Source organism: Zootoca vivipara, chromosome 12 (genome assembly GCF_965207765.1).
Source record: "Zootoca vivipara chromosome 12, rZooViv2.hap1.1, whole genome shotgun sequence".
Classification (NCBI taxonomy): Eukaryota; Metazoa; Chordata; class Lepidosauria; order Squamata; family Lacertidae; genus Zootoca; species Zootoca vivipara.
Genome location: NC_142595.1, coordinates 1,829,487 through 1,853,991, shown reverse-complemented (window position 1 = coordinate 1,853,991; position 24,505 = coordinate 1,829,487). Strand labels below are relative to the sequence as shown.

Genomic DNA, 24,505 nt, shown 5'->3' with positions numbered 1-24,505 from the left:
AGAAAGAACCGATCGCTGTTGCCTGGCAGGATTGCAGCTTCGTGCCTCCAAGATAGCTTTGCTCTGTTGCGCCGTGTTAGCTCTAGACCCCCTGCTCTCTCACCACCCAAAAATAAGATAGCTGAGGGAGGGGGGAGCTCGCTTCTGGCGTCTGCCGGATCCACGTTCCCGAATCGCTCGATTTGGGGTTTCTTCGGGGGGCGCTGCACTGGAGCAGTCCCCCCCTTCCCTCGGAAGCACCACGTTCTCCTCAGCTGAGGAGAACGGCGCCCGCCATTGCTGCGCGATCGGCCGGAAGTCTGGGTCTTTTGATCTTTTCTGACCCATTCTACATCCTCCCTTTGCATACTACCATTTGAATGTAAATCAAGGCTAATCAGATAACAGTTGGGCCCCTTTACAACCTTTAGGCAATTAACTCACTTTCTACAGGCAAGCTAAATGTGAAGGAGGGGGAGAAAGTGGAGGCTGGTTTAAAGAACCCAGTTTGCATTGTTGCATTATGGGAGTTTCTCTCCTTCTCCCATCATGCCTCACGATATGAACCAAAGTTTCTACTCTATAATTCCCCAGGCCATGACACCCCCATAGCCCAGGTCAAAGCTCTGAGCGCTGAGGGAGTAGCAGCGGGTGACCACAGGCATGCGGAGCATGGCCTAGGCAGCCCCAGTCTGCAAGGACCAGCTGCCCACTGACTCCCAGTCCCAGGGAGGAGGAGGAGGCTGTGTGGGGCCTCTGCACCAGGATGCCGAGACAAATGAAAACCACCTCCAGATTTCTAACCCTTATGACAAGTTGTGTCGACATACAGCTGTAAAAACCACCACTGGTTTGACTAGGCATTCAGACAATTCTTGTAACAGAGGATAGAGGTTTTGCAACTTTAAACAGTCACTTTTTAAAAGGGACCCACCAAACACAAAGTTATTTAAATTTCTGAACCACTGTAACACACCTGGCTTGAGAGCAGTACATGTGAAAAGGATCTAGGAGTCTTGGTAGACCACAAACTTGACATGAGTCAGCAGTGTGATGCAGCAGCTAAAAAAGCCAATGCAATTCTGGGCTGCATCAATAGGAGTATAGCATCTAGATCAAGGGAAGTAATAGTACCATTGTATTCTGCTCTGGTCAGACCTCACCTGGAGTACTGTGTCCAGTTCTGGGCACCACAGTTCAAGAAGGATACTGACAAACTGGAACGTGTCCAGAAGAGGGCAACCAAAATGGTCAAAGGCCTGGAAACGATGCCTTATGAGGAACGGCTTAGGGAGCTGGGTATGTTTAGCCTGGAGAAGAGAAGGTTAAGGGGTGATATGATAACCATGTTCAAATATATAAAAGGATGTCATATAGAGGAGGGAGAAAGGTTGTTTTCTGCTGCTCCAGAGAAGCGGACACGGAGCAACGGATTCAAACTACAAGAAAGAAAATTCCACCTAAACATTAGGAAGAACTTCCTGACAGTAAGAGCTGTTCGGCAGTGGAATTTGCTGCCAAGGAGTGTGGTGGAGTCTCCTTCTTTGGAGGTCTTTAAGCAGAGGCTTGACAGCCATCTGTCAGGAATGCTTTGATGGTGTTTCCTGCTTGGCAGGGGGTTGGACTGGATGGCCCTTGTGGTCTCTTCCAACTCTATGATTCTATGATTCTAATATTTACATTAATAATTTAGCTGATAAAAATTAAAAAATCTGACCCAATTGTTAAAAGTTGTCATGCTTGACGTATGAATGTAATTACATGTAACAAATGCAATTACATCTACAATTAAATTATACTTTCTAATTCATCCCAATTCTCTCTTCTCATCTTTGAAGTGAATATGATTGATTACTACTTAGCTTTAATTTAAGCAGCTGTTATTGCGAGGTATTATTTGCCACTTCTCCCTTTTTGTATGGTTTTCAGCATACAGGCAACTCTCCATTTACATGAGGGTTACAAGGCACATTTAAGCAAAATTGTGTATGTTTGAAACAAAATTGGAAAATCCCAGCAGCAAGAACACAGAAGGGAAATGGAAAGCATTTTGGAAGAATATGGTAAAATGCACATTTGCCCACGGGCTATTTATGGTTGTCAGTCATATAAATTTACTATGTGCTGAAAGGCAGGCAAATATTGATTACTATACAGGTGATAGAACTGTTCAATGGGTAAAAGGTCTTCCATTTTGCAAAAGATCAAAAGTTTCACTTTATCTGAGTTGTTGGGGGGCGGGGAAACTGAGGCCATTCTACAGATCTATTACTTGGGTGGGGCTTTTACTCCCGCCCCCGCTCTTTTTTAGCCACTTTGTTAGCTCTCACTCAGAATGTACACACACACACACAGTGGGATTTCTTGATCACCATCACCCATGGCAGCTGGTGGGACAATCCTGTGCTCTGTGTCCTTTTTTGCAATTTACTGGCTTCTGTTCCCGTGACCACTGCAGAAGGAATGAGTCAGACTCCATTTCAGCAAATGCAGGAAACACAGTTGTGCAAACTACACAACAATTCTCTATGTCAATTCCAATAGTGCAACTGTTTTGCATGTCTGATTTGTTTTTCCCTTTGAAGTGTCTTTCCATTTATTTACTCTTTTTATGGCAGCCAGAAACGTTCTTCATTGTCTTTCAACTCCTGTCTGCTGCTGTTTGTGTGTGATTCTGCTAGTACTTGCCTAGGTTGGCATCCTTCTATCTTGGGAGACAATGGAGGAGGTGGGGTCCAACTGTTGACAGGTTGCAGCGCCTGTTGTGGCTATAGAAACCGATGGGGATAGACATGTTTTGTTGCAGAGCCCTATAAATAAACTAGAGTTCAAAGGTGGCCTCTCTCATTTATGACCCAAGGCCCTTTGACGCTGTTTGAAGTGTGGCTCACACATCTTCTCTGCCACAATGGGCGGTGCAAGGGGCTGGAGGAGTGGAGGGGGGCAGTTCAGACCACCCTATACATGCACAGGATCACATAATACATGAATGAATGTGCTCTCTTTGCCCCCAGTAGAAAATTTGGGACCCAGCAATCAGGGACTGATGGAGAGGACTGGGGGCGCAATTAGATGGTGATATTGATTTTTCATTAACATATTTTTATCTTAATATTTTATTTGGTTTCAAGATTCAAAATTACATTTTAACACCCAATAATTATAATCCTATTCTACCTGTAATTACATATAATTGCATTTTAAAGTTCCTTCATACTGAGTTTCATCCTCGTTAACAGGTCTCTTAATATAATCTACTATCCCTCCCCCTTAAACTTCAAACCCTAATGTGGACTTCATATATAAAGTTACTTTTTAAATAGAAAAGTGTTTCCAGTCCACCTTGAAATAATCTAAACGAGTCTCTTTTCAAGTGCTGTCAGTTTAGCCATCTCTGCATAACCCATGATTTTTGTCAAAAACTCTTCCCTCTTCTTCTCATGAGCATAAAGATTTCATGCCACTGTGGTTACATACATAAGTACAGTTGAAGGAAAAAGGAAAAGGACACCACCAGTTTGTATAATAATAATAATAATAATAATAATAATAATAATAATAATAATAATTGACCAATTCTATGAAGACTTACAACACCTTCTAGAAATGACACCAAAGAAGGATGTTCTTCTCATTACAGGGGATTGGAATGCTAAAGTAGGGAATCAAGAGATAAAAGGAACAACCGGCAAGTTTGGCCTTGGAGTTCAAAATGAAGCAGGGCACAGGCTAATAGAGTTCTGTCAAGAGAACAAGCTGGTCATCACAAACACTCTTTTCCAACAACACAAGAGACGACTCTACACATGGATATCACCAAATGGGCAGCATCGAAATCAGATTGATTATATTCTCTGCAGCCAAAGATGGAGAAGCTCTATACAGTCAGCAAAAACAAGACCTGGAGCTGACTGTAACTCAGATCATCAGCTTCTTATAGCAAAATTCCAGCTTAAACTGAAGAAAGTAGGAAAAACCACTGGGCCAGTAAGATACAATCTAAATCAAATACCTTATGAATACACAGTGGAAGTGAGGAACAGGTTTAAGGATTTAGATTTGGTGGACAGAGTGCCTGAAGAACTATGGATGGAGGCTCGTAACATTATACGGGAGGCAGCAACGAAAACCATCCCAAGGAAAAGGAAATGCAAGAAAGCAAAATGGCTGTCCAACGAGGCCTTACAAATAGCGGAGGAGAGGAGGCAAGCAAAATGCAAGGGAGATAGGGAAAGATACAGGAAACTGAATGCAGATTTCCAAAAAACAGCAAGGAGAGACAAGAGGGTCTTCTTAAATGAGCAATGCAAAGAAATAGAGGAAAACAATAGAATGGGGAAAACCAGAGATCTGTTCAAGAAAATTGGAGACATGAAAGGAACATTTCGTACAAAGATTACCATAATCAAGGACAAAAGTGGTAAGGACCTAACAGAAGCAGAAGACATCAAGAAGAGGTGGCAAGAATACACAGAGGAATTATACCAGAAAGATATGGAGGTCTCCTACACCCCAGGCAGTGTGGTTGCTGACCTTGAGCCAGACATCTTGGAGAGTGAAGTCAAATGGGCCTTAGAAAGCACTGCTAATAACAAGGCCAGTGGAAGTGATGATATTCCAGCTGAACTATTTAAAATTTTAAAAGATGATGCTGTTAAGGTGCTATACCCAATATGCCAGCAAGTTTGGAAAACTCAGCAATGGCCAGAAGATTGGAGAAGATCAGTCTACATCCCAATTCCAAAGAAGGGCAGTGCCAAAGAATGCTCCAACTACCGCACAATTGCGCTCATTTCACACGCTAGCAAGGTTATGCTTAAAATTCTACAAGGCAGGCTTAGGCAGTATGTGGACCGAGAACTCCCAGAAGTGCAAGCGGGATTTCGAAGGGGCAGAGGAACCAGAGACCAAATAGCAAACTTGCGCTGGATTATGGAGAAAGCTAGAGAGTTCCAGAAAAATGTCTACTTCTGCTTCATTGATTATGCAAAAGCCTTTGACTGTGTCGACCACAGCAAACTATGGCAAGTTCTTAAAAGAATGGGAGTGCCTGATCACCTCATCTGTCTCCTGAGAAATCTCTATGTGGGACAAGAAGCTACAGTTAGAACTGGATATGGAACAACTGATTGGTTCAAAATTGGGAAAGGAGTACGACAAGGTTGTATATTGTCTCCCTGCTTATTTAACTTATATGCAGAATTCATCATGCGAAAGGCCGGACTAGATGAATCCCAAGCCGGAATTAAGATTGCCGGAAGAAATATCAACAACCTCAGGTATGCAGATGACACAACCTTGATGGCAGAAAGTGAGGAGGAATTAAAGAACCTTTTAATGAGGGTGAAAGAGGAGAGCGCAAAATATGGTCTGAAGCTCAACATCAAAAAAACCAAGATCATGGCCACTGGTCCCATCACCTCCTGGCAAATAGAAGGGGAAGAAATGGAGGCAGTGAGAGATTTTACTTTCTTGGGCTCCTTGATCACTGCAGATGGTGACAGCAGTCACAAAATTAAAAGACGTCTGCTTCTTGGGAGAAAAGTAATGACAAACCTAGACAGCATCTTAAAAAGCAGAGACATCACCTTGCCTACAAAGATCCGTATAGTTAAAGCTATGGTTTTCCCAGTAGTGATGTATGGAAGTGAGAGCTGGACCATAAAGAAGGCTGATCGCCGAAGAATTGATGCTTTTGAATTGTGGTGCTGGAGGAGACTCCTGAGAGTCCCATGGACTGCAAGAAGATCAAACCTATCAATTCTGAAGGAAATCAGCCCTGAGTGCTCCCTGGAAGGACAGATCGTGAAGCTGAGGCTCCAATACTTTGGCCACATCATGAGAAGAGAAGACTCCCTGGAAAAGACCCTGATGTTGGGAAAGATTGAGGGCACAAGGAGAAGGGGACGACAGAGGACGAGATGGTTGGACAGTGTTCTCAAAGCTACGAACATGAGTCTGACCAAACTGCGGGAGGCGGTGCAAGACAGGAGTGCCTGGCGTGCTATGGTCCATGGGGTCACGAAGAGTCGGACACGACTAAACGACTAAACAACAACAATAATAATAAACTCCCCACCACCACAAGGGACCATTAAACCTGAACAATCAAAAGATGGCAAGAAGAGAAAACACAGGATGGAGTGATTGTTTATGGAAGTATCAGGTGAGCTGAAGGAAAACCTCTGCTTAACCGAGAACCCCATTGCTGCAAGACGCCCAAGGAGATGGCACTCAGTGATTAACATTAGTAGAACTTACGTTGCACAATTAGTCGTGCAATTAGTCCTCAGAACAAATGGTTTGAAGTCAGCTGCATAAATTTCACAAAAATGTTTGGGGACAGTTAAAAGATAATTTGCAGGCCAAATGAATAAACAAGCCAAAAAATAGTGGAGAAAAAAACACTCTCGTGTTCCTTTGTTTGCTTTGTGGAGCACCAGCGACACCCAGTGGCCACTAAATTCCTGTTATCTCCAACAAGCACAGAAACAAACAAACTAAAGCAATGAGAAGAAACTCAGAACTCCACTGATGCCTGTTGTGTTGTGTTGTGTTGTGTTGTGTTGTGTTGTGTTGTGTTGTGTTGTGTTGTGTTGTGTTGTGTTGTGTTGTGTTGTGTTGTGTTGTGTTGTGTTGTGTTGTGTAGACCAGATATGAACATTTTGCGGGAAAGGCAATGCCTTTCCAAGCCAGGTGAGTGCAGTAGGCAAAGAGATAGGAATATGGCAGGAGTGGACCATTGAGTGCTCTCTCTCTCTCTCTCTCTCTCTCTCTCTCTCTCTCTCTCTCTCTCTCTCACACACACACACACACACACACACACACACACACACACACACCAGAAGCCTTCCAAACTGAGAACTTATTTTCCCCAAACTACACAACCAGTTAAAACATTCATTCATTCATTTTAAAGGTAGAATGGGCAAAGTTCCCTGCTTGATCAAAATCTGCCAAATCCACTGGCAAAACTCAGGGTTGAGAGCCTTGGCATTGATGAGAGGAAAAGCGAAACAAGCTCCCCAAGCCAATCTGCTACCCCCACCCCCACCCCATTTGGATAGCCCCCTCCCCCAGCCCTAGTCCCTGGGGAGCTGACCCCTGAAGCAACCAGTCAAGGCATCCCCACCACTCCAGAGTGTGGAGGCGCCCAGTAAGGAGTCAGGGCTGCTGCCACAGGAAGCCTCTGCTCACTCTGTCCATTGGAGGAACTGGCTGAAAAAAGAAGGCTGGGAGTCCACAAGGGATTGGTGTCATGCTCAGAATAAAGCTGGTTACTACCCCAAAGGTCCTCTCTGACAGGATCTCTCTCTTCCTCACAGACCAAGCAATACAAAGGCTTCTCGTAGGCAAAGAGAGTTGAAGGCAGAGTCTGCCCCACAACCTGCACAGGGAGCCTAGGCATTTGCCCAGTCCTGCTGCCAAGTGGAGTCAGCAGGAAGGACAACGCTAATGCTCCTCCACTGCAGGAAAATCTGTCATTTAAATGACTAGTAATTATTTAAGCAAAATAAAAAACAATATATTATGGACTACTCCTACGGAACCCCCAATGGGATACTGTGGTACTCAAAAGCGATTCCCCCCTCCCAATTTTTCCACATTTTTAACATGCTTTTTTTAAAATTAAAATGCAAAATCACTCATAGAACAAAACCATCACAAAAAAGAGGCAGGAAAAATCAGGGCCCCTGACTATCAGGTCCAGTCGTGTCCGACTCTGGGGTTGCGGCGCTCATCTCGCTCTATAGGCCGAGGGAGCCGGCGTTTGTCCGCAGACAGCTTCCAGGTCATGTGGCCAGCATGACAAAGCCGCTTCTGGCGAACCAGAGCAGCGCATGGAAACGCCGTTTACCTTCCCGCCGGAGCAGTCCCTATTTATCTACTTGCACTTTGATGTGCTTTCGAACTGCTAGGTGGGCAGGAGCTGGGACCGAGCAACAGGAGCTCACCCCGTTGCAGGGATTCGAACCGCCGACCTTCTGATCAGCAAGCCCTAGACTCTGGTTTAACCCACAGCGCCACCTGGGTCCCAGGAAAAATCAGAGCAAGAGACAAAAAGAGGGCCAGAGACATCAACAATACATTCCAGACTCTTTATTTAATAGAAAATTAAATTAAACAACAAATTAAAATTAAATTAAACAACAAGCCTATAAAAAATTAAAAACACAATGAATGAATGAATGAATGAATGAATGAATGAATGAATCTTTATTACTAAAAGCTATAAGCCATCACAATTGGTCACAATGCGTAGAATAAAATAATGGATTTAAAAGTGAACAGCAACAGCAAAGCAAACATACAAAAATGTAAAAATCACTCTTGTGTAAGTTAAGCACTCCACGTCTCACACTCCCCCTTACGATACTTGTCTTGGTGCCTAGCTCTCAATTTACTTGCAGGCAAGTCAAATTTTGTAACCAGTGCTGTAATAAATACATTATTTGCTCAAGGGGAGGTCAGTTGGAAAGAGAGCAAAGGATGTAATCAAGGAATTTTTGTCTAGGGGATATATATAAAGGGCATCGTAACAAATAGTGTTGAATGTTCTCCACTTCTCCCAACCCACTCTTGACTCATCCTGATCCCATAAAAATCTTTGATAAATTAGTCCTGGAATTAGACCTTTCATGGTCAACTCTAAACCCAACTAGGGTATTTAGTTAAACAACTTAACCATGGCTGGTTTGATGCTCAATGCGTCACTCAGAAGAACATTCTAAAAACACAATAAACATGGGTACTCCTTATATTGCAAGGGGGATCAACTGCATTTCCAGCAAACGTAGTTTGTGAAGCTCTGGGTGTATTCCTGCTATATTGTATAATCCACAGGCTGGAGGTTGGCGAAGACTGGTTATGTTTTGCATTATTAATGTAAACAATAAAATCAAACCAAACAGAAAGAAAATTCTCCTCTTTTTTTTTACCTCCAGAGGCCTCAGTTTATACAGGCAACCCCTGATTTGTGTGGGGGTTGCATTCTGGCTCATCACACATGACGGCGGAGCGTGTATAAGCCCGTTCTGACCCCTTTTTTTTGGCCACTTCCAGGTCACCAAGATGTACATGTGTGCAGTTGGGTAAAAATTGAACACACACTAATTGGCCCTTGCCTGCACATCCATTTTTATGGTAGAGCTTACCCTCATGCACCAGTAAGAAACATCTGCTGGGGTTAGAACTCTCTAAAACCAAGCTATTTTTCCATTTATAAACAATAAATTAATTGATTTATTTCCCCCTTACTGTTCTCATTGGCTCCCTTGCTGTGATTCTAAAAGGTTTTTTATGGCTCTTCCGAGCTTTCTAACATTGCCCATTAAAAAATAAATAAATCACATGCCCACTTTTACACATCAACCATGCCTACTTGAAATGTGATCCCCAGAAGCCTGAGCATGGGTAAATGTGCTCTCAGCCCCCAAAAAGCTTGTCACCCCTGAGTTACAAGGTTATTTATCATGAATTCAAAAATGAATAAATATTGAGTTTTGTATTTATTTAAAGTATAAAGCTAACTCAAGATGGCAATGTCACTTTTTCCCAAGACGTTTCTTAATCCAGTGCCCCACCAATTTCTGAGGCCTCTTCTGGTATTCATCCAGCACATCGTGGGGGGTGGAGATTTGGTCGCCCTCCAGTCGGTTCAGGAGTGTTACACAGACCACAGCACCTGCGTTTATAAAACAAAACCCAAGACAAATACACAAAGGTTACTTGAAAATAACACTAGGAACCGTGTGGGGGAAAGGACACTTTACCCAGGATAAGATGAACAGAAACTGATGAATTAACCCAGCAAACAAAGAAACAGTCAAACATAGGGAAAAGGTTTCAGTGACAGATAAAGCCAATTCACAATGGAAACAAAATGGTAAGCAGGAGTTGGGCATTTGTTAACTAGCCCATAGGCTGTTTCACCTCCACCTTCAAAAAACAGAAGAGCAAGGAAGTTCCTCTGTGCACACAGGGTCACTGTTTATTTCTCGGGGTGCCGTGGTCAGCAGGACATAACTCATCAGATCTTTGCTGTGGTGTATTTGCTGCTACCTCACTTTCCCCCATAGATATTATGTGATATTATGGCCCAGGTTTGTTCTTATATTTAAAGCTTTCTTTCTGTTGTTCTGAAGTTTGGATCTGGTTAAAGGTTCTTCACCCTCAAACCTAAAAGCATTCTTAATCATGTCATGGCTTATTAGTGGAAAGTCTGCACTGCGGACGTATGTTGAACTTCGACTGAGATCAAATTAGGGGTAACGGGAGGCTATTAAGCATCCCAGAAGAGCTGCTTAGGACCAGAAAAGGGCCAAATCATAAATCAGGCAAGAGAAGGAAGCAGTATAAAATTGCAAGTGGTATCAAATCAATAGGAAACATCAGACAAACATCAGACATGAACTGTGATGCATGTTTTGGTCAAAATAAGAGAAGGTCTAACAAGGACACAGCGATAGTTATGAAATATGTTGTTATTCTGGATTCAGAATGTAGGGCAAGAGGCTGAGAGCTTTGAAAGAAAAACTGAGCCCAGGATTTTCAGACTTAACTTTTCTAAGTATTGTCTGTCTCCAGCCTTAGATAAGCTATTATGGATGCCACCAGGAATTATTGATTAAAAATTATACTTAAGCATTAGGATACTCAGCATGTATGAGCAATATTAAAACTTTTCTGTGACTATGAATTACATGATAAACTATTGACTGTTGAAGCTAGTGAATTATGTAAGACTGAATACATGTGCTGCTTACCTTTTATACCAATAATATTGCACATGGCTGCAAAAACAGAAGATTCCATCTCAATATTCCTGACTCCGGCCTTGTAAGCTGCCGTTAAATATTGTGCCTTCTCTTCCTCAGTGTATGAGCAGATTGCGCCATCAAGACGAGCTTGGCCTACAAATGTATGAAATGCAGATTTTAATACATGCAATGAAATCTCTACCATAATACCCCGTGGATTTGAATTGCCTGATCAGCTATACCCGGCTCACCGCTCAAACTTTGGCCAATGGATGGAACCAGAGCCACTGTATGGCTGGGGAAGATTTCAGCTCACTCTGCATTTAGGACCAAACCACCCTATTTCCCCCCACTCTACTTGGACCAATGTGCAGATCAGAACATAGTTCTGAGAATTAGGCCACACCATCAGTTATATGTGTTATTTTTCAACTATGAGAATGATCCCCTCACATGTAGTCTAAAATGTAAGGTGAAGCTGTTCCTTTAACCTATCAAGATGCTGCTTGTGTAAACTAGGTCAGACTTGTGGGGTTTAATTGGTTTAATTATCCAAATATTCTGATTTTATTGTTTCAATATTGTAAGGGGGTGATACCAGCAAGGGAGGAGGTGCCAGCAGAGGTTTCTAGCGGGGAAACATCAGAGGGGCGTCCTTTGAAATTCACCCTGGAACTGAGGCGATCAGCGGCCCGCAAACGCAGGGGGCGGAGATTTGGGGTCCCCAAACTACTCTGCTGGGGGAGGAGCCGAAAAGCACCATTGCGAAAGTCTGATGATACTGAGTAGACATGTTTTCATGAAGCTCTTGCACTGTAAATAATATTCACAATAAAAGTCTTAAAAGACAAGATGCTTTGGAGTGTCATTGCTCGAGGGTAGCCAGCAACACCCTTGGCAAATATAATTCCCTGTTTTGTTTTTAAATGCACATGTTTAGCAAACGTTTTAAATGTTTTGCATCTCTTCTGTTTCCTTTGCTTTGTTGCTCATGAATCTGGTTGCACTCTTTCAGCCTTACCTTCATAGAAATCCAGAGTGCACATGGTGTTCCCAATGACTGTGTTGAATTGATCCAGTTCCTTGGCACACTCCATCAAGTCTCGAGCCAGCTCCTCGTCTAAGTTTGTGCTACGATATATGGGCTTTCCCAGAACAAACTGTTCAAACTGAGGTTTAAAGGTGGCGTCTACAGATTGCTTGGTGATCACCACAGATCCTGGCACCAAACCTGCATTCCAAATACATGTTTCATAATTACTGTATATCTAGAGCTCACAAACCAAAAACTGTGATTTCATTTCAATTTTTGCTTTAAAGTAGTAAGGGCATGAGGAATACCTAATCCCCCAGATGTGCCGATACGAAAAATGGTTACATTGGAACACTTGGAATGACACAGCAGCTTGAAGAGTTCGTGCAGCATGATAGCAATGGAAGGAATCCCCATTCCATGCTGAAATGAAAAAAAAGTGGGGTGGGAGACAATTCAAGTGAATAAATCATTCTGCTTATGACACGCTTGTGTTCTAGGTTATTGTGGGGATGTGGGAAAGGAAGAAAATAAGTATTTTGATGGTTACATCCTTCTATTATATTGAAGTATTGAAGTAGGAAGCCAGCAAAGCATTTATCCTGAAAGAAAATATTGCACTAAAGCCATTTTTTATTCAGAGATTTTCAAAATACGGTCTGCAGATAACCATAGTACCGTAGCAAATATGTACGATAAAGAGACTCGCGGTTCAAGAGTGTACAATGTGAAGTCAAGTATATTAACTAAAAGAGTCTCTCCAAAAAGTAGAGGAGCTATAGTGTGGCTACATTTATTCACATCAGCAAGAAAGCAACATCATGCATCATCAAAGGCAATTTTATTTAAACCTTTCAGAGCTTTTAATCTACCTGTTAATTTCTCAGCCAGGACCATATGCCAAAGGTTAGTGCACCATCTAGAAGTAGGCCATTTCCCCAGTGTTTAGCAATCAGTTGGTAAGCCATCACTAACAGAGTTTATCAGAACCTTGTAAGGTATATCAGCATATTGATTATCAAACAGAAATAGCAATACTGTATAGTTATGGAAGCTTTCAGCTTTGCCAATTTCCTCAACTACCTTTTGCCAAAATTGATTGACTGTAGTAGAGCAATGCCATCACAAATGGTAAAAGGTTCCTATAGTGTTATAGCCTCTCCATCATTCTTTGTTCTATAATTTGTATTTAATGGGTATATCATGCCACCTGTAAATTAATTTGGGAATATTTTCATGGATTCCTGGGTAATTCCATGAAAATGTCAACAAATAGACTCATTTTTCATTTTAATATATTGTTAGCATGTCCTCTATAATTTTAGAATTATTTCCCCAAATTTTCTCATTTGGCAACAGGTTTTCACAATAGCATTTTACATGTGAATAAAAACAATCAGAAGTATGACATGAAAACATGAAAGGTGACTCAGGATTTCTCCATCCCCCCCCCCAAGCTCAGCTAAGCACCTCTGCAAGAAAATATGTTGTTTAGTCGTTTAGTCGTGTCCGACTCTTCGTGACCCCATGGACCATAGCACGCCAAGCACTCCTGTCTTGCACTGCCTCCCGCAGTTTGGTCAAACTCATGTTCGTAGCTTCGAGAACACTGTCCAACCATCTTGTCCTCTGTCGTCCCCTTCTCCTAGTGCCCTCAATCTTTCCCAACATCAGGGTCTTTTCCAAGGATTCTTCTCTTCTCATTAGGTGGCCAAAGTATTGGAGCCTCAGCTTCACGATCTGTCCTTCCAGGGAGCACTCAGGGCTGATTTCCTTAAGAATGGATAGGTTTGATCTTCTTGCAGTCCATGGGACTCTCAAGAGTCTCCTCCAGCACCACAATTCAAAAGCATCAATTCTTCGGCGATCAGCCTTCTTTATGGTCCAGCTCTCACTTCCATACATCACTACTGGGAAAACCATAGCTTTAACTATACGGACCTTTGTAGGCAAGGTGATGTCTCTGCTTTTTAAGATGCTGTCTAGGTTTGTCATTGCTTTTCTCCCAAGAAGCAGGCGTCTTTTAATTTCGTGACTGCTGTCACCATCTGCAGTGATCAAGGAGCCCAAGAAAGTAAAATCTCTCACTGCCTCCATTTCTTCCCCTTCTATTTGCCAGGAGGTGATGGGACCAGTGGCCATGATCTTGGTTTTTTTGATGTTGAGCTTCAGACCATATTTTGCGCTCTCCTCTTTCACCCTCATTAAAAGGTTCTTTAATTCCTCCTCGCTTTCTGCCATCAAGGTTGTGTCATCTGCATATCTGAGGTTGTTGATATTTCTTCCGGCAATCTTAATTCCGGTTTGGGATTCATCTAGTCCAGCCTTTCGCATGATGAATTCTGCATATAAGTTAAATAAGCAGGGAGACAATATACAACCTTGTCGTACTCCTTTCCCAATTTTGAACCAATCAGTTGTTCCATATCCAGTTCTAACTGTAGCTTCTTGTCCCACATAGAGATTTCTCAGGAGACAGATGAGGTGATCAGGCACTCCCATTTCTTTAAGAACTTGCCATAGTTTGCTGTGGTCGACACAGTCAAAGGCTTTTGCATAGTCAATGAAGCAGAAGTAGACGTTTTTCTGGAACTCTCTAGCTTTCTCCATAATCCAGCGCATGTTTGCTATTGGGTCTCTGGTTCCTCTGCCCTTTCGAAATCCAGCTTGCACTTCTGGGAGTTCTCGGTCCACATACTGCCTAAGCCTGCCTTGTAGAATTTTGAGCATAACCTTGCTAGCGTGTGAAATGAGCGCAATTGTGCGGTAGTTGGAGCATTCTTTGGCACTGCCCTTCTTTGGAATTGGGATGTAGACTGATCTTCTCCAGTCCTCTGGCCATTGCTGAGTTTTCCAAACTTGCTGGCATATTGGGTGTAGCACCTTAACAGCATCATCTTTTAAAATTTTAAATAGTTCAGCTGGAATATCATCACTTCCACTGGCCTTGTTATTAGCAGTGCTTTCTAAGGCCCATTTGACTTCACTCTCCAAGATGTCTGGCTCAAGGTCAGCAACCACACTACCTGGGGTGTACGAGACCTCCATATCTTTCTGGTATAATTCCTCTGTGTATTCTTGCCACCTCTTCTTGATGTCTTCTGCTTCTGTTAGGTCCTTACCACTTTTGTCCTTGATTATGGTAATCTTTGTACGAAATGTTCCTTTCATATCTCCAATTTTCTTGAACAGATCTCTGGTTTTCCCCATTCTATTGTTTTCCTCTATTTCTTTGCATTGATCATTTAAGAAGACCCTCTTGTCTCTCCTTGCTGCTTTTTGGAAATCTGCATTCAGTTTCCTGTATCTTTCCCTATCTCCCTTGCATTTTGCTTGCCTCCTCTCCTCCGCTATTTGTAAGGCCTCGTTGGACAGCCATTTTGCTTTCTTGCATTTCCTTTTCCTTGGGATGGTTTTCGTTGCTGCCTCCTGTATAATGTTACGAGCCTCCATCCATAGTTCTTCAGGCACTCTGTCCACCAAATCTAAATCCTTAAACCTGTTCCTCACTTCCACTGTGTATTCATAAGGGATTTGATTCAGATTATATCTTACTGGCCCAGTGGTTTTTCCTACTTTCTTCAGTTTAAGCTGGAATTTTGCTATAAGAAGCTGATGATCTGAGTTACAGTCAGCTCCAGGTCTTGTTTTTGCTGACTGTATAGCGCTTCTCCATCTTTGGCTGCAGAGAATATAATCAATCTGATTTCGATGCTGCCCATTTGGTGATATCCATGTGTAGAGTCGTCTCTTGTGTTGTTGGAAGAGAGTGTTTGTGATGACCAGCTTGTTCTCTTGACAGAACTCTATTAGCCTTTGCCCTGCTTCATTTTGAACTCCAAGGCCAAACTTGCCAGTTATTCCTTTTATCTCTTGATTCCCTACTTTAGCATTCCAATCCCCTGTAATGAGAAGAACATCCTTCTTTGGTGTCATTTCTAGAAGGTGTTGTAGGTCTTCATAGAATTGGTCAATTTCACTTTCTTCAGCACCGGTAGTTGGTGCATAAACTTGGATTACTGTGATGTTAAAAGGTCTGCCTTGGATTCGTATCGAGATCATTCTGTCATTTTTGAGATTGCATCCCAATACAGCTTTTGCCACTCTTTTGTTGACTATGAGGGCCACTCCATTTCTTCTACAGGATTCTTGCCCACAGTAGTAGATATGATAGTCACCCGAACTGAATTCGCCCATTCCCTTCCATTTTAGTTCACTGATGCCCAGGATGTCGATATTTATTCTTGTCATCTCATTTTTGACCACATCCAGCTTACCTCCATCCATGGTTCTTACATTCCAGGTTCCTATGCAATATTTTTCTTTACAGCATCGGACTTTCCTTTCGCTTCCAGGCATATCCGCAACTGAGCGTCCTTTCGGCTTTGGCCCAGCCGCTTCATCAGCTCTGAATCTACTTGTACTTGTCCTCCGCTCTTCCTCAGTAGCATGTTGGACGCCTTCCGACCTGAGGGGCTCATCTTCCAGCGTCATAACTTTTATATGCCTGTTGTCTTTGTCCATGGAGTTTTCTTGGCAGGGATACTGGAGTGGCTTGCCAGTTCCTTCTCCAGGTGGATCACGTTTAGTCAAAACTCTCCACTATGACCTGTCCATCTTGGGTGGCCCTGCATGGCATAGCTCATAGCTTCTCCGAGTTATTCAAGCCCCTTCGCCACGACAAGGCATTGATCCATGAAGGGGGCAAGAAAATAAAGAACAGGTAAATGACCCTTTAGTGTACTTTGCTTTCTCATTTGATGAACTGACAAGACATTTTATGTTAGGAGGAAAATCAGATGAGCTTAGGACAATAAAACGTACATTGGTTTAGTGTGTAATGTTGACCGCAAAACATGTGCTTTTTTCCATCTCAACAAATGAAAAGAAAAATCTATATTCTTTAACTTTATTCTTTTCTTTGAGGTTCTTACCATTAAGAAAATGTGATGAGATAGTAACTAATATGTGTTTTACATTCAAGATTTCTTGTGATCATTGTAACACAGTTACATTGTTCCTCTTCCTCTTTAAGACTGATTTTGCTTAAAAGGGAAGGGAAGAGATTTCTCTCTCTTATTCAGCACTGAGTTTGGGCGCAACAGCATTCTGCAGGGAGCCGGCTGGCACACCTGAATGCTTTCCTGAGCCCAGTGCTAAGGATCACCCATCTCCTGACATGGGAGGAGCGTCCCTGCTTAGGGCTGAGTTTGGGCATGCCAGAAAACTCCCTTGGATGGTTTGAGTTTCTGCCTGGAAGCCAAAGGAAGGAACCTCTCCACTGTGAGAGGTTGCCCTGTCCTGGAGCCTCCAGAGGAACACAGAGCACAAGCCCAAAGCCCTCATTAGCCCACAGTTTTGTGTCCTGTGTCAATTGTACATATGCAGTTTGTATACAGTGGTACCTCGACTCATGAAGGCAATCCGTTCCGCAGCAGTCTTTGGAAGTTGAAAACTTCGGAAGTCAAAGCGGCCATTTTGCGCTTTGCGCGTGCGCAGAACGCACGCGCGGCAAAAATACTTCCGGGTTAGCAGACTTTGGAAGTCGAAACCTTTGGAAGTCGAGGCATTCATAAGTCGAGATACCACTGTATATACAAATCTAATCTAATAATGCATTAATTATCCTTTAGAGATATTTTTAAAAGAGAAAATTCAGTTTTAATTGATAGACAATGTTTTGCATGCCCACAAATATCTTATCATGCCCACTTACACTGACGGATAGCACAGGCCCTGCTTTGTACATCGCGTAACGATCGGTTCCTGCACAGATATTGGGGTAGTCCTTGCCTGGGCTGCCAATTCCCAACTCTTCAGCTATGTAGGTAATAAAAGCTTTCATTCGCCAAGGGCTTCCTCCAACACACACAAACTAGGCAAGATCAAAGAGAGGAAACTGTAAGAATATTAACGCTAACTATGGAAATATTTAAGAACGCATTTTAAAAAACATTTTAAAAAATAGAAATACAAAAAGCCTGTTCATGCTACAAAGACACCTTTTAACAATCCACACTAGACAATGCAGGAATATGCAGCTGTCCTATATGGGGATCAACCCCCCAACCTTGTTGTCACAGCACCATTTACATCTCCAAACCTTTACATCTCCAAACAAGGCAGGGAAGTCATGAGTGCCAGTCCCCAGAGCAAAATGGTACATGATGTCATCTTTCATCTTCCCAAGATGTTGATTTGGGACACAAATGGGGGTTTCCCTGTCAAAAGAAGGGAGAAACTTAGTATGAATTTATGGCAGCAGAACGAGCATCTTTAAACAAGGCAACAAGTATAATGTCTGGACAATTAGGATTCTTCTGGATCACAGCCTTGAATGTTTAGAATTGTCTCACATATTGTATTACCAAGAGCTGGAGTTGGGCCTGCCCATGGACTCTGTGAAGGAACCAGCCAAATTGGAGAAGGGGAAAAGAGGTGCTGGAGTTTGTTCTGTCGCCATGTATATATATATAAATGGTGAAGGTGCATGTGTGTTATTCCCCACTTTTCTCCCACAAGCACTCACCCGATTGTCCTGAAATTTGGCCACAACCTCAGAGGCACATGAGAGCAGGTAATCATGCACTTACACTGACCAGCTGACACACCTAACACAGGTAAAAACCTGGATTTGTGGTCAAAAAATTGCGCCCTCCAGTGGACATTCAACGAACATCAGACAAACATACTCCCACAATCCTCACGCCCTGGAGACCACGCCTCCAACAGAGAGCAAACCGCCCCTAGACCAGGCCGCTTCCCAGGGACCCGCGCCCACCCAGGAGATCACATACCAGCGACCCCCTCCCTCCCGACCAAGCCCCTCCACAGCGACCCCCTTCCCCCCCCCCCCGAGCAAGCCCACTCCACACACCCCCACCCCACAGATTGCACCTCCCGGAACCCACCCCCGCCCCGGAGATCACACCAATCCACCCCCACCCCATGGATCCTGCCACCACCAATAACGCCACCCCCACGGACCAGGCCGCCTCCACAACAGGCCCAGCCCTCTCCAAACTACCTCCTGCAACCCCTCCCCCCAGCAACCCCACTCCACATCCCCACACCCCACGGATCACACCCCCGCCGCTCCCACCGCCTCCCGGGACCCAGCCCCGCCCCGGAGATCACACCGATCCACCCCCACCCCACAGATCCTGCCACCACCGATAACGCCACCCCCACGGACCAGGCCGCCTCCACAACAGCCCTAGCCCCCTCCAAACTAACTCCCGCGACCCCCTCCCCCCGATCAAACCCACTCCACACCCCACGGACTTACACCCTCCACACGCCTCTCCACAATCAAAGACCCATGACCCTCATGGACACTAACCCCCCTGTGAACTAGGTTTGGCTAAGAGATGGTGACTGACTTCAAGGTCACCGAGGGAGCTTCACAGCTGAGTAGGGATTCGAACCCAGATTTCTCAGGTCCTAGTCCAACACTCTAACCATTACGCCACACTGCAATCATAAAGCCACGATGTCATGACTCAACTGCACTACTCAGCTGCATGCCATTGGTCCTGGTGTACATGATGGGCTGGTGCAAGATAGCACAATATGTCGCAATCAGGAGCTTGAAACACAGTGTTGCCAAATGAAATTATGCACTCAGTATGGAGTGGGTTGCTTATACATGACCATCTTTGTATCTCCTAAACAGGAGCCAAACAGTCCCCCCCCCCACCTCATTTTCATGTTCAGCATCTCAAAATTAGTAAAGATTGCTTATTTTCATTCCAGAGGCATCTTGTGTGTTGTGTAGTGGTTTAGTTGGGATCTCCTTTCTTGTAGCTACCCTTCAGAATGCACAGTGGCGAGGGAGCAGGATTATACCCATCATGCCCGCTGATCATGCTCTCTATGCACACACAACATGAGAGTCTGTGTGTACATAGTTAATATGCAACTAAGGTGTAAGGCTAGCAGGCACAATCCCACAGCTTCTTCCTCATCCATTCAAACAAAGGCCTGAATACTTTCTAGCCCTCATGTGCAAAATTCCCCAATTCCTTGATCTGCTGTTTACAGAATTACATTTCTATGGGCACGATTGCTATTTAGAAAGCAATCAAGACAAGATTTCTTTAAAACAAAAGTTTCGCAGCAATAAATTATGTTCTTAAAGGTTACTTAAAAGTCAAGTAAGTATAAGTACAAGAACAGGAGGAGCAATTGAAGAAAGGGCACAATGGCAAGCAGATGTCCCTGTCCCGCATCCTGTGTTATCCACCCCCACTTCTGTAATAGCAATATAATGGAAATTTGAAAGTAATGTCCCCCTACTCTCCCCTCCCACAATTTGAGGGAATTTATACCTAAACCTATTAAATAGCACTTGATTCACTTCTTACGTGGAAGACGTGTTTACGGTCTTCTCCACAGCATCCCCAGAAGCCATGATATTCAGTCAGACCCTGAGGAAGGAAATTTAAGAAATGGGACATATACATCATGGGGTCAGCATTGTGAAAAATTGTATAAGGGACAAGATGGTTTGCCAGCTACAGCTCTTTTTGGACAGAAATAGATTATTATTACTGGTTACTATCAAAATAAAAAAAATCCTTCCAGCAGCACCTTAGAGACCAACTAAGTTTGTCATTGGTATGAGCTTTCGTGTGCATGCAAAACACACGATCAGCCAGCCAGGTTACCATGAGGCAACATGTGACTTTATATATTTTATTTCCACCCCTTATTGAAAGGGAGAAGTGGAATTGAGCTGTGGGAAAGGGCAGACTGCCAAGTGGATGGTTTTGTGCGGATACCATAACAAAACAACCAGACCCGTCTAAGCGCCGCTTCCAGGGTTCCCTGAACGCCCGAGCGAGGCGCACCATCCTCCGCCCGCCGCTCGGGCTTTTCTGAAGCCGGTGAAGAAACACGGCAGGCAAAGGTTTCGCTGCAGCAGGTGCGCCCGGCGATGGGCAGCCCTTGTGCCGCCGCAGGACGAGCTCCGCCTTCTCGCCGCCTTTGTCCTGGAGGACAAAGGTGCAGGAAGCCTCGCCTTTCCCCAGGCGGCCACCCGGCGGAGGACTCCGGTCTCCGGGCCCCCCGGCAGCGCTGAGCCGAGTCGGGCGGAGGGCGAGGGCGGCGGCCAGGCGCGAACCGGTCCGGCAGGGAAGCGCCTCCTCGCCCGCCCTCGCGCCCTTCGCCCGGGACGGCGACGAACGAAAGCGCGCTCTCTCGCGCTCGCCTTCGCCGCCCCCCCCCCCGTCTGCGGGAAAAGATACCCCGAGAGGCGGAGCCCCCCCCCCCGGGCCGTGCCTACCTGAGACGAGCAGCCGGGGAGCCGAGCAGTTCCCGGAGGCGCCGCAGAGATGCTGCCCCGCCCCGGCCGCCGTGCCCCTTCCTTCCTTCCGTCTTCCTTCCTGGCGGCCGGCCGGCTGCTAGGCGACGGGCGGTGCCTGGCCGGGCTCGGCGGGCCGTGGCTCCTCTCGCCCTGGCGGCGCCCGCGAGTGTCACCTCCCGCCTCGCCGCCGGTGAAGCTCTGGAGCCTCGGCCAGACAGAGCGAGATCCCTCGGGGGGCACAGACCCCGGCCGGTCCCCAGCAGCAGCAGGATCGCTTCCTGCCCAAAGAGACGGCCAGCCGGCCTGCCATTTGCTAGCAAGCAAGGTTTCCTCACTAAGCGCTCGGGAAAATGATCCTCCTGCCGCCGCCCACGAGCCTCGCGGCCCGGCTACTTCGCAGGAGCGCTTCCTTGGCCGCCGGCGCCAAGGTCCGGGGGGGGAGGCAGCGATCACGTGCCACTTCTGCAACACACGGTTGAGCTTTCTGAAAAGCACTACGACGTTATCTTTTGAAGTATGAGGGTCAGTTCAAAAGAAAATGGTCAGCACTTCAAAATATTTAGAACACTCTGTGAGGGCAGGATCTGGCATGTGGGAGCACCGCCTCCCTCTGAGACCTGCTCTAAACTTGCAAGCCAAAAGATGTTGGGAAAGGATGCCTCAATGCAAGTAGCAATATCTCATCGTTCAGGGCGTGGACTTTCCTGAAGTTTACTTAAGAATGGAAGAAGGTAAAACGCGGATCTACACTGACCCTCATGGATCCTCCACTTTTTTAAAAACAACTCCAATAAATTCAGTGTCAAATCACATCTGGAAGCAACGCCTACAGACTGGACTATAAAAAAACGTGGATCCAACACTTTGCTGTCCAGCAGCACCACAAAAACATGGATCCAAGGCACGGATCCTCATGAATTCATATGATTTTTATATTGAAACAAAATAAAACCACCATGATACTCTAGAACACACCTTAGTCTGTAGGCAGCACCAAAAAAATCACGCATCCACTGTTTGTTGGGGCCGCAATGGCGCAAAAAACGTGGTTACAAAGCATAGATCCACATGGATCCTCACACTTATTGCATTTTGCCACACCTAACTCACCGTCAAATCACACATCATAGACAGGGCCACAGACTGCACCACAAAAACCACGGATCCACGGCTTCCTGGAGATACCACGACCCAAAAACTTGGCTTTCAAGCACGGATCAACATGGATCCTCATGATTTTTGCATTGGGCCACCCCAAAGTCACCCTCAAATCACACATCATAGCCAGGGGCACAGCCTGCACCACAAAAAACACTGATCCACGGCTTCCTGGCGATACCAGGGTACAAAAATAAAGCCAAAATGAAGTGAAACACATTGTTGGTGTGTCAGAATGCATAGATACAAGACAAATAAGCGTTCTGTTGGTTTATTTCACTTCCTTGCTTTCTCTTGAGTAGAACTGCATTTTCACTCCAGAAACATGTTGTTGTTTAGTCGTTTAGCCGTGTCCGACTCTTCGTGACCCCATGGAACATAGCACGCCAGGCATTCCTGTCTTCCACTGCCTCCCGCAGTTTGGTCAAACTCATGTTCATAGCTTCGAGAACACTGTCCAACCATCTCGTCCTCTGTCGTCCCCTTCTCCTAGTGCCCTCCATCTTTCCCAACATCAGGGTCTTTTCCAAGGATTCTTCTCTTCTTATGAGGTGGCCAAAGTATTGGAGCCTCAGCTTCACGATCTGTCCTTCCAGTGAGCACTCAGGGCTGATTTCCTTAAGAAGGGATAGGTTTGATCTTCTTGCAGTCCATGGGACTCTCAAGAGTCTCCTCCAGCACCATAATTCAAAAGCATCAATTCTTCGGCGATCAGCCTTCCTTATGGTCCAGCTCTCACTTCCATACATCACTACTGGGAAAACCATAGCTTTAAGTATACGGACTTTTGTAGGCAAGGTGATATCTCTGCTTTTTAAGATGCTGTCTAGGTTTGTCATTGCTTTTCTCCCAAGAAGCAGACGTCTTTTAATTTTGTGACTGCTGTCACCATCTGCAGTGATCAAGGAGCCCAAGAAAGTAAAATCTCTCACTGCCTCCATTTCTTCCCCTTCTATTTGCCAGGAGGTGATGGGACCTGTGGCCATGATCTTGGTTTTTTTGATGTTGAGCTTCAGACCATATTTTGCGGTCACCTCTTTCACCCTCATTAAAAGGTTCTTTAATTCCTCCTCACTTTCTGCCATCAAGGTTGTGTCATCTGCATATCTGAGGTTGTTGATATTTCTTCCGGCAATCTTAATTCCGGCTTGGGATTCATCTAGTCCACCCTTCCGCATGATGAACAATGTGTTTTGCTTCAATTTGGCTCATTTTACAAAGGTGCTTATTTCTGTCTGAATCACATGCATATCTACTCAAGAGTAAGCTACTAAGCGAAATATACCCATAGAACGCTTATTTGTCTTCAATCTATGCATTCTGACACTCCAACAATGTGTTTTGCTTCAATTTGGCTCATTTTACAAAGGTGCTTATTTCTGGAGTGCACATGCAGTTCTACTCAAGAGTAAGCAACTAAGCGGAAAAAACCTATAGAACGCTTATTTGTCTTGTATCTATGCCTTCTGACACTCCAACAATGTGTTTCACTTCAAGTTCTCTTATTTTACAAAGGTGCTTATTTCAGGAGTGCACATGCATTTCTACTCAAGAGTAAGCAAGTAAGCGGAAAAAACCCATAGGACGCTTATTTGCCTTCTATCCATGCATTCTGACACTCCAACAATGTGTGCTGCTTCAATATGGCTCATTTTACAAAGGTGCTCATTTCTGGAGTGCAGATGCATTTCTACTCAAGAGTAAGCAACTAAGAGAAATAAAGCCATAGAACGCTTATTTGCCTCCTATCTATGCATTCTGACACTCCAACAATGTGTTCTGCTTCAATTTGGCTCATTTTACAAAGGTGCTTATTTCTAGAGTGAACATGCAATTCTACTCAAGAGTAAGCAACTAAGCGAAATAAAGACATAGAACGCTTATTTGCCTCCTATCTATGCATTCTGACACTCCAACAATGTGTTCTGCTTCAATTTGGATCATTTTACAAAGTTGCTTATTTCTGTAGTGAATATGCAGTTCTACTCAAGAGTAAGCAACTAAGCGATATAAAGCCATAGAACGCTTATTTGCCTTCTGTCTATGCATTCTGACACTCCAACAATGTGTTCTGCTTCAATTTGGCTCATTTTACAAAGGTGCTTATTTCAGGAGTGCAGATGCATTTCTACTCAACAGTAAGCAACTAAGCGAAATAAAGCCATAGAAGGCTTATTTGCCTTCTATCCATGCATTCTGACACTCCAACAATGTGTTTTGCTTCACCTTGGCTCATTTTACAAAGGTGCTCATTTCTGGAGTGCAGAT

The 24,505-nt window shown here is 44.5% G+C and overlaps 1 protein-coding gene across 1 annotated transcript; it reads right to left on the bottom strand.

Moving 5' to 3' along the window:
* Window positions 1-8,064: 8,064 nt before the first annotated feature.
* Window positions 8,065-21,691, bottom strand: UPP1 (uridine phosphorylase 1). Its single transcript, XM_035110661.3, has 8 exons — window positions 21,059-21,691; window positions 20,139-20,201; window positions 17,876-17,993; window positions 17,489-17,647; window positions 12,081-12,195; window positions 11,761-11,970; window positions 10,746-10,892; window positions 8,065-9,664 (listed from the first exon to the last, which is right to left on the bottom strand). Exons 2-8 carry the CDS (start codon window positions 20,183-20,185, stop codon window positions 9,525-9,527), a joined length of 936 nt encoding a protein of 311 aa, XP_034966552.1. The 5' UTR covers window positions 20,186-20,201; window positions 21,059-21,691; the 3' UTR covers window positions 8,065-9,524.
* Between the last annotated feature and the right edge of the window lie 2,814 nt (window positions 21,692-24,505).

Coding starts and splice junctions, on each gene's coding strand:
- UPP1 (XM_035110661.3), bottom strand. CDS start 20,185: ATGGCTTCTGGGGATGCTGTGGAGAAGACCGTAAACACGTCTTCCAC. Junction 17,994..20,138: donor ACCGTAAACACGTCTTCCAC/GTAAGAAGTGAA, acceptor TTCTTTTGACAG/GGAAACCCCCATTTGTGTCC. Junction 11,971..12,080: donor CGGCACATCTGGGGGATTAG/GTATTCCTCATG, acceptor TTTGGAATGCAG/GTTTGGTGCCAGGATCTGTG.